General features: G+C 31.2%; 1 protein-coding gene and 1 long non-coding RNA gene across 2 annotated transcripts; one reads left to right on the top strand and one right to left on the bottom strand.

The window, feature by feature from the left end:
- On the top strand, positions 1,423-1,979 carry LOC104751685. Its single transcript, XM_010473689.2, has one exon. It carries the CDS (start codon positions 1,532-1,534, stop codon positions 1,757-1,759), a length of 228 nt encoding a protein of 75 aa, XP_010471991.1. The 5' UTR covers positions 1,423-1,531; the 3' UTR covers positions 1,760-1,979.
- On the bottom strand, positions 5,909-9,632 carry LOC104751684. Its single transcript, XR_761847.2, has 3 exons — positions 9,573-9,632; positions 9,203-9,284; positions 5,909-6,131 (listed from the first exon to the last, which is right to left on the bottom strand). It is a non-coding gene; the product is annotated as an uncharacterized LOC104751684 (long non-coding RNA).

Here is an 11,379-nt window from a genome sequence, read left to right as displayed (position 1 = left end):
CCCCCCCCCCCCCCCCCCCGAAAGGCATATATAGCTTGGGAGTTAGTATCGAATTCGAATCTTTGACATTTTTTTTCTTAAGGAAACGAATAAATGAAAGAATATATCGAACAAAATCTGATATTACCGCTCAAATAATTAGATTGTGCGAACAACAAAATTGTCCTAGTTAAGTAAACGAAACGTGATCAAACAACCGGAGCTCAGACAAATAAATTAATAAACAAGGAAACAAAAGGTAAAAAATATGCTCATCAAATGATTAATATATATCAGATGAGTGTGAAGTCCACTACACTACCAGCAATGGGAAAAAATGATTAGAAATAAAAATAGGATATGTATAGATTTGGCATATAATTTTTTAGGTATACTAATAAATCTATGTTAACTCTTTAATTGGCTTTGTTAATTTGGACACGTTTATGGATGTTGTGGTCGATTTGATTGTCATTTGGAAGCTAAATTGGCGGCCGAGTCAGATTCCTCTCAGACCCCTTCTCCAATATATGTTCTTTGATTATCACTCGAATCTTGAGAACTTTTTTTTAGTTAATTGTTTTCAGACTGTCTAATTAACGTACAGCCATCATACTTTACTACGATCAATTATAATTTCTAGGTTAGCGTTATGGATCTGGGTTTCCGGTACCATTTTGCTTAACTGTAGAGATAAATTTGCATTTCTAGTTTATTCTGTTTTTGTAAACCCATTGCTCATTTTTAAAAATATTCAACCCTCTCGTTTGTACGTATAATTCAAAACATGGTTTGATGACAAGCTTATTCTGTTTTTTGTAAACCCATTGCTAATCAGTATATTATTGGATCAAAATCTGTAATCAAAAGAGTATGTGCTTTCGAAAATTCTAAAACGAAATGATATTTAATTATATAACTTAATTCAGTACTAGAACAGTTCACTTTATGCAACAAAAATAGTACTGTTCATGACATCAGCTATTCATATTCAAATATGGATTTAAGTTATATTGCCCCAAAAAATGAAATTATTAATTAAATAAGCTAGTAACTGTCTTCTCTCATGGCCAGATATATTAGTTGAGGTCCAAGTCATCATGATGCCAACTCACACTAAACTTGTCATCAAACCATGTTTTGAATTATACAGTATGTAATCTTATTTGCAATTATCTCTAAAAAAAGATATGATTTTTGACATGTATATATGATCCTTATTTACAAAACCCAAGTAGAGTTTGTGTATTTTTTGTAGCTAGTAATTTCGTATCAGTTCTTGTTCTTAATCTTGAACTTGCTCCGATCGGCAAAAACTACATTAATACACATACACATGTACAACAAAGTAAATGTATACGTATATGACGTGGGCAAAAACCTCCACTAAATTCAGAAATTAGACCCCACAAAATGACTATAAATAAGTGCCCAAACCTCTCCCCCAAAAAATGCAACAACAACACTTTTCATCTCTTTCCCAATACAAAAAAAAACCAAAACAACGGCTTTTGTTTAGCCTTTTCAGCTTTTTCTCTAAACTGTTAAAAGGATGTCTCTAGCTATAGCAGAGGTTTACACGGTGAGGAAGTTTCACAAAGAGAGTATGAAGAAACCGGCTGTTACCGTCGGCGAGGGAGACGAGAAGATCGGGGGAGGAAGTTTCATGGAGGCGCCTGTGAAATCTGGTGGGAGTAGACGATTCGGACGGTTGTTTTTTGGAAAGCCCGGGATGAAGAAAAGCTCTGCTAAAGTTTCGGACCCCATGACGATTGAGTGATAGACCATATAAAATATTAAGTTTTTCTATATTTTCCATCTATATCTTTTTTTTTTCCTTCTTTTACTTTCACGGGTCGTTTTTTCTGGCTTTTTCTACTTTTCTAGTGTCTACTCTTTTTCTTTATTGAGTGAGTTTTATTAAATACGACGTAAGCGTCCAATGTAATGAACTTAAATTATGAGAAATTATAAATACTATTAACTTTTGGATAAATGCATTCCCTAAATACTGTACGTATCTAGTTGATGATGTTTTATGCCAAACCAAACTAAAAAGTGAGTTGCACGATGATTTCATACTTTCAGAAATTCCGATATATGTGTTTTATTTTGAACGACTGTATATTACACACACATACTGTATCTATATATTTTTAAAAATAAGCATATGAAAATGAAAGAGCCAAAACATAAATTGGTTGGTTTGCTAACCGTTTTGACACTTTTGACATATATGGTCTTAGTTTTAATAATTATCATTGACGGTCCAGGTACTATATCTTCTTCTATGCGACTGCAACTCGCATAGAAACATATCCATGGTTTTAGTATATAAAGTCATAAACCATAAGTTTGAGTTGTTAACAATATTTATCCAAAGAAAACTGTATACAAAGACTAAGAAACAAAAAGTATGAAAAAGATAGAGGAAAACACTTTTAAATGGAAAAGTAGTGGGGTTTAATAAGAAGATAAAGACAATTAGTGGATGTTCAAAAAGTATATTAGTAGTGAAAATTAAACCAAAATATCTATGTGGGTACTGAATGTTTAAGGACGATTTTTTTTTCTCTTTCAGCCAATCAGACTTTAATAGAATTCAAAATATGTTACAAGTATGATCCAAAGTATGATCCAAACATTTAGTTTAACTGTTTCTCGTTAGATTTCGTAGCATATAGGAAATCTAGATTAGAAATTTCCAATTGTCCTACGTAGTTAAAAAAANAAAAAAAAAAAAAAAAAAAAAGGAAAAGCAAACCACAACACAATTACCTTAAATAATCTTCCGTACCAAGTTGACATATGTTTAATTTAGTTATTTTGGATTAAAGTTAGGTATTATTATCATCAAAGTAGTATATGTTTTCGTGTATTCTCTCATACAGCATACTTTTTTATTTTCTCCTGGTTTTAAACAAAAACCTGTATTAATTATTATATAAATGTAGGCAGTGAAATTCATAAATTTTACATTTCAGCCAAATACAACGAGAACATTCTGTTGTATAATAGGGAAGTATTAAGATTAGTAGATTACCATTAACAACAAAATACTAGAAATTAAATCGAAAGGGGGTGAATGAGCAATTTAAAGAGTTAAGAGACCAATAATATTTTCGCAAAGCAAAACATTGAAAATTAGAAAAGAAAACAGTAATTTAGTAGTTGGTATAATTGTCGTTGGATCGCGTCATTCATGTGTAATTTGTGTAAACATGGATATTGGATAAAATGATATTAAAATAAAAAGAAGGAAACATTCGGATCCAAATAGTAATTTCACTTGAGCTTTGATATTGAAATTGTATATTTTAAAGTTTCTAAAATATCTAATATGTGGGCACTTCTAATCATAGTGGTAATTAATCAAATTTATCTTGAGAAAGGTGTTCAGTCGAATTGTACAATTCCTCTGTGTTTTTAAAGTTAAAACTTAAAAGTCATCTATATAGTTTTTGGATATGTCATCATTTACGTCAGTATAAACTGTAAAAGTTCAGTTAAGTAGACTAACAATAATTCATGACACGAAATTTAACGACAGAAAACAAATGCTTATTAGTACGTAGGGACTATGCCCTGTTTTTTTCATATCAACTTTTTTTTTTTTCTAATTATAATAATTTTGCAAAACAACTTTAAGAACAACATGGCCCATCATAAATACCATTAAAATAGGTTTTTATTTCAAAAATACTACAATTTAATTTTTTTTCCAAATATACCATTAAAATATAAATTTTTCCAAAAATACTACATAATTGAATTAAAGTTCTAATACTAAAAACTAATTCCTAAATTCTAAATACTAAATCCTACCCCTAAAAACTATATCCTAAAACTAAATATGTCAACCCAAACCTAAAAAAAAAATTCTACATCCTTAAAAATCAATTTTTTGTGTTTGTGGTAATTTTGGAAAAAAACTTTTATGGTAATTTTGGAAAAAAAACTAAAATGTGGTATTTTTGGAAAAAAAAACTTTTTTAGTGGTATTTAAAAGAATTGAATGTAAATCCAGAAAAAAAAAACACATACAGTACGTTAAAACCACTTGGTATTAGAAAAATGTGAAATATAATAATTGTCGTATGGATTGGGTGGTCATTTTTATAATCTAATCTTTTGATTTCTGTCAAATGGATGTTTAACTAATTACAACTTACTCGTAAAGATGAAAGCGCAACAATCTTTTCCGATTTGTATATTAATATCCAAAATCCACCTTCGAATGGGGTTAACGCAAGTATTCGTTCTAGACTAGGACTAGTTTCGTTTACAAAGTGAGTGATCTAATATTAAAGTAGAACACTGATGTTAAAACGATATCTTAGTTAATATACGTGGGTGTTTAAACACGTAAGGGGTCATGATGCAGCTGCAACTACGAGAAAGAAAAAGAAACTTAAACTATACGAGAAAAGAAGAGAATCCTTATCCCATCGTTCGTATGTATTATGTATACCGTCCCCCATTCGCCTAAGTGATCGGATTTTTAAATATAACACTTTATCATCTTTTTTGGACGAAATATGAAATCGCCATCATATAGTTTATTATGGACATGCCTGATGATGGCTGATGGGCCTGATGGCTGATTAGAAAAAAAAATATATATACAGAAATATCTTACCAAGTGGCTCTCAAGGTTTTAGCAAAAAAAAAAAAAAAAAAGGGGCTCTCAATGTTTGTTAAGACATTAGAAAAACATCTTTTTGTTTTTGTTTTACAGCATAACATTTGCGTCTTATAACGTTTAAAATGTTTTTAAGATAACAAAAAAATCAGTAACATATTAACTTCTCTTAAGAGTCTTCGGTAAAACTCCTTAGAGGTGTGAATTCAGAGAGTGGTCTTGCTTCGGTAAAATTTCCCATTTTTTAAGACCCATCAGAAGTCGTTCGATCTCTTTCTTTCTTACCGTGACCAAAATCGCCGACCATTGGAATAATTTAGAAAGAAGAAGAAGTTGAAGTTTCTCTTGAGTTGCAGATGATAAGCTAATCCAGCCATTGTCACGTGATGATTTACTGTTGAGTTGCTTTACCCCGCGTATCCATATTGTACTACCCAACTCTTTCTTTACCATAATAATGCATATGACGTTGTGAGAGCAAGCAATCGTATTGTGAGCTTATATTATCATTGCAAATTCTTGATTACACCATGTTGATCCATACTGAGTTGTCGTTACTATATATATATTTTTTTCTCTCCTAGTATTTAAGCTTCCTATGTATCACAATTTACGTTGAATGAAGGTTCACAATTATTTGATAAAAACAACAGAAGTAGACACTTTACTATATCAATGGACAGAAGCCAAAAGAAAAAAAAATGGTCGTTTTCATAACTAGTCATCCATGATGATGTTAGTGTACTATGTATAGATCGACTGAAAGCAATTCATGTCATGTCATACCATCATTTTCTTTACCCATTATCTGAAAGTGTGGACCTACTGTCCATCTTAAGGTCATAAAATGGTGTCCCTTTCTAATCAACAGGCTACAACCTTCCACAATGCATGTGCTGATTAAGTAGATATGCATAGTGAGAACTGAGAACAAGCTTCGCGATAAATGCTTAGAAAAACAAAGTAACAACTCTTTCTTGAAGCAAACATGGCATGATGATGGAGCATAGAGCCATAAACAATCTAATCCATGATTTCATGCGTATTCCAATCATTCGTCTTAAACCTGAATATTACTAGCTAGTTTGAAAACTCGAAGCTGTGGAAAGCTTTTCCCAACAACTAATATAGCCAATTGTTACTAGTTGGCAATTTCAACACAATACAATGTATTTCTACTGAGATCTCCAACAACTTAACCCCAACAATGAAGTATATCTTTTCAGACTTATTCAGTTAATTAATGTCATGCAGAAGTTGCATGATTATTAAAAAAAAGTCAATTATCTCAAAAGAGTCCGCTTGAATTAGCGAAAGTAACCAGGTCTCTCATACTAATAAATACAAATCAAATGAGTAGATAAGAAATGTAAAAAGTGTTTAAACAAAGCTAATAAAAACTAAACCCACCTCAGATATACTTTTGCATATATAGTGAAAGAGACCATAGAAAAGCCCATGTGAATCCAATCGATCTACATAGATCGAGTCTTGTAAGACATTTCAAGTCCTACAAAATAGTTCAGAATATATAAACAAGATATGTAAGTAAAGAATTTTTTTACACAATATTTGGCAGGTATGTTTCAGCTTGCGAAGCAGGATGGAGAATTTTGAAAAACCCAATAACTTACTGATCAACATCAGTTCAAAGGTTATCTTTTCACCTAGAAGGGAAGCATCTTATCTATTTCAAGGGAGATGATGAAGTTCAAACAGTTTTGGATAGGGGGGAGTTAGTCAATTCTATGTTCCTCGCATGGTTTGAATTGAGCAAGGTTAGTTCATTGGCTAAAACAAAAACTTATGCGCAAATTTCTGAATTTTTCACATGGGACGGGAAGAGAAGGAAGTTTAATCTGCGGAAGAGACCAGGTACAGCCATAGGAAGGATAAACTATGTTCCCATAGGTATGGAAGATGGATATTATCTATGAGTCCTTCTTAACACTCAGACAGGTCCAGAATGCTTCGATGATATAAAAAAAGTTAAAGGAGTCATTTATGAAACTTATAAAAAGGTATGATTTGCTTTGGGGCTGCTTGAACATGATCAGGATTATATTGATGATATTGTGAGAACAAGTTTCTGGAGTACCGGTAACTACTTACGTCGTCTTTTTGTGGTAATGCTATAAGCTTTTAGTTTATCTGAACCAGAAGTAGTTTGGTGGAAAACATGGGAACTACTATCGGAAGATATTGAGAAGAGACGGAGCGAATACTTTAAAAGACCAGGTATAAGATATTTATTTTTTATTTAAATAAAGTGTATATTGTTATATATATAAATTTAATTTTATAAATGACCTTTTGTTGTAGAACTCATGTTATCTGATGAGGATAAGCAGAAGTTTGCCTTACAAGATATCGAAAACATATTGAAAAGCAATGGAACATCGTTGTCAGCCTTCAGTACAATGCCACAGATACCAGAAGATACCCTTGACGACACTAATGTGTTGATTGTGGATGAAAAAAACTATGATAGGGATGAGCAGCAGGAAAAACATGATGTATGGCTAAAGTCAATGACATTAGAGCAAAAACAAATATTCGGTGAGATCATGGAATCTGTGGATAATGACTTGGGAGGTGTTTTTTTGTTTATGGTTTTGGAGGAACTGGTAAAACCTTTCTCTACAAAACTCTTTCAGCAGAATTAAGAGCAAGAGGATCTATTGTCTTAAACGTTGCCTCCAGTGGAATTGTTTCTCTTTTGCTAGCTGGTGGAAAGACAACACATTCTAGATTTGGAATCCCAATTAATCCCCATGAAGGTAGTGTATGTACAATGAGTCCTGGATCAGATCAAACTCAACTGGTGGCTGAAGCATCTTTGATAATATGGGATGAAGCTCCCATGATGAGCAAGCACTGTTTTGAATCATTAGATAGACGTTTGTCAGATATTATGAAAGGAACAGGAAATCGACCTTTTGGTGGAAAAGTGGTTGTTTTTGGAGGAGATTTCAGACAGGTGTTACCCATTATCCCAAATGCTGGAAGAGCAGAAATATGTATGAGTGAACTCAATACTTCATACATATGGGAACATTGTAAAGTTTTGAGGTTGACCAAGAATATGAGGCTTCTTGCAAAGGATTTGAATCCCAAAACTGCTAAAGAGCTAAAGGAATTTTCAAATTGGATACTGAAAGTTGGTGATGGGAAGATAGCTGAACCTAATGATGGTGAAGTTATGATAGATATCCCAGAAGAATTCTTAATCACATCAGCAGACAACCCTATTGAGGTAATAAGGAAAGAGATTTATGGAGATCCTAAGTTTTTGAAAGATAAAAAAGATCCTTTGTTCTTTCAAGAAAGAGCAATCTTATGTCCGACCAATGAGGATGTTGGCATTATCAATGAATATATGCTTGATCAGTTAGAAGGTAAATCTTTTTCTATTTTTGTTGTTTTTAAATTCTGATGGTTCTAATACATAATAAGTTTGCCATTAATGCTGACCCGTGTTTATATGTCTATAGGTGAGGAAAGAACATACCTAAGTTCAGATTCTATAGATCCAGCTGACAAACGTTATGATAACAATCCAGTGCTTACACCTGCTTTATTAAATAGTCTAAAGGTCTCTGGAGTACCTAATCATCGAATAAGATTGAAGGTTGGTTGTCCAGTTATGTTGTTAAGAAATATAGATTCAAGGGGAGGGCTAATGAATGGTACAAGGTTGCAGATCACCCAAATGGCTGAGTTTGTTCTAGAAGCTATTGTGATTACAGGAGACAGAGTTGGAGACAAAATATTAATTCCAAGGATATTTCTCACTCCTTCAGACACTAAACTGCCTTTCAAAATGTGTCGAAGACAGTTACCTTTAGTTGTTGCTTTTGCAATGACTATTAACAAAAGTCAGGGACAGTCTTTAGATTATGTTGGCCTCTATTTGCCTTGACCATGACCATGTTTTTCACATGGTCAGCTATATGTTGCAGTTTCAAGAGTGACCTCAAAAAAGGGATTGAAAATTTTGATAGTGGATAAAGATGGAAACCCTCATAAGCAAACAATGAATGTTGTATTTAAAGAAGTGTTTCAGAATTTGAAATAACTCGCTTAGAAATCTTTCATAAAGGTATGATTTTTTCTATCCTATTTTCTGTATTTTTAGTAATAAAATAATTTGATATTTCTATGTATTTTCAATATATAACCTATTACTATTTCTGGTATTTCATAAGGATTGTTACAGTGGATGAAAGGAATCGAGAATGGTGTCGAAGAGTATGGTGCCAGTTACAGAGAAACGTTTTTGAGAAGGAATAGCAGTGAAAGCTTATGTTAAGGACCTGACGTCAAGGACCAAGGATTTTATCTTTTAAGTATAGATATTATGTGGTTTGATAGTGTGGTTTTTTTTGTTTGAAGTAAACCAACTGAATCTTCAGTGGGTTTAACTTCATTTTTTCCACACTATTCAAAGCTTATTTTTTTATAAATTTTTTTTTTGAAATCTTGCATATAGATTACTTACTTTTATCATAAACAATCCCAAAACTGAGACAATTTTAAAGATATGACAAACCAGTCAATTATGAAGCTTGGAAAACTTACCAATTAATAGTATAGATGTCTTCTTCATTGATTCACTTCCAAATTGTGCTGTTAATCATCTTCTTGGAAATACAGGATCATCCTAAAGATTAAAATAAAATCTAATCAGAGTTCAGTTATATAAATTAAAACCGGAATAGTATTAACGGAAAATTGAATCTGTTTCTTATCTTTGATAATGTGTTCCTCAACTGTTTAATATCCTGAGGAAATCAATAGCACCCACATTTAAAACGATAAGTGAGAAGTCGAAAATTCAGGAATTTACGGTGAGTTTCGATTATTCTTTGTTAATCATAAACAATTAAAAAAATTAGACAATATTTAAACGCCAAAAATTGGAGATGAATATGGAACTTGATGAACTTACAAGTATCAAGTGATGATTTATTCTTTACTCAGACTGCCAGTTTGTAAGTGTAGTCATCAAATTCCACGTTAAGGCTATATTCAAACAAAAGACATCAATTAGTTTACAAAACAAATAACAAATTAAACTTTGGTTTAAATAGAGAAATAGATCAAACCATTTACTTACCAGTTCAATCAATTTTGAAGAACATCAAAAAACAGTGATTGTAACGGTAGATCTGAGTTTCTCTTAGAGAAATCGTTGACCTGATTGATGAAATAGAAAGAGCACTGTTTAGAGAGCCACTTTCCTAGAACAAAAAAAAGAAACTAAAATCTGCAAACAACAAAATCCAGGTTTCAAATCCAACACCAAAAATCTATTTAAATGATTGATAAAATCTAAGGTTTCAAGGCAAACAACAAATTCAATTGGTAAACAAAATTGAAAAGACTGTTCCAACTTTAAACTTACTCGTTCAGAGAATCAATCCTCTAACCACGAAAAGATATTGATGAAGTATCTGGGTTTTATTAAAACCCAGAATATCGATTTAGATTCAGCTGGAATCGTATTTGTTTCGTTGTGAATTTCAGTCGAAGAGGAGTGGAGAAGAAGAGCCAATTTTTTTTATGTCCTTTCGTTTCTTTTCTGTTTTTTTTTATTACTACAATTAATCATTCACAAATCAAAGAAGGGATATTTATTTACGGCCCAACTAAAATTGAAAATATACAGGCCATTACAATTTTGTGGGTATACCTTACCAACTAATCCAATACTATCACTAAAAACATTTTTTTTTTAAATTACTACTAAACTAAATAAAAACGTACAATAATAATACAATTACAAAAATATAAAATTAGATAAGTATTATTCTGAGAAACACATATGAAAAAAATAATTTAAAAAAACCCGGCACGTATGTGCACATCACTCACTAGTTATCATATTAAAAAAAGACACTTTGATAAGCCATTTGACTATCTTATATAATACGGTTTTTTTTTTTTTTTACATTTTCATTCATCAACTTCACTTACATCTACCTCACCTAATTTCATCTGAACTATAACTTTCTCGCGACTTAAAATTATATTTTTTATTTGTTCATTGATTATGTAGGTTGTTGTATTTTTAATGTTCAAGACACTGCAATATCTTTTCATTGAGATCTTCCAAAAACTTAACCCCAATAAAGTATATATCTTTTAGACTGATTTAGTCGTATTTTCGTGCGAAGATTACATGACTTTAAAAATGAGTCAATTATTTCAAAAGAAATGTTTAAAACTGATATTTTGGAATTCAGCTTTCAAATATAAAAATAAGAGGATTAGGTATGTACGATGACCATCATTTGGTTCTTTTCATAGAGGGATTGAAAAAATTAAAGAAATTTTTATTTCAATTTGATTTGTAAATGAATTTTTTTTTTTCATTTTGATTTGTAATTGAATTTGCATTCTTTTCTTGGACCATTTATATGGGGTTACTAATTGAAAAAGACAAATACTTTGTTGGCTTTATTTGTTATATATCTGAATTTAAATAAGATAAATCAAAACATTATTGGGAGATATATTTAGTCGAACATTTTGATTGATTTGTATAAAAATTAAAAATATCTATATTATTCAATCATAAATTTTTTAAAGTATAATGAAATTCAGTGTTAATTGAACTAAGGATTTGAAAATTTTCTTTGAAATCTACCTTAATTGAAAACGTTTTGAGGATTTGATTTCTAATGATTTTTAAAAATTTAAAAATATATTAGAGGATTTTCTAGTCAAAATACAGAATTCATAATTTCATAGTT

The sequence above is a fragment of the Camelina sativa genome, chromosome 16 (genome assembly GCF_000633955.1).
Source record: "Camelina sativa cultivar DH55 chromosome 16, Cs, whole genome shotgun sequence".
In the NCBI taxonomy this organism is placed as follows: Eukaryota; Viridiplantae; Streptophyta; class Magnoliopsida; order Brassicales; family Brassicaceae; genus Camelina; species Camelina sativa.
The sequence above is the reverse complement of the archived record's forward strand: the minus strand, read 5'-3'. Positions and strand labels throughout refer to the sequence as shown.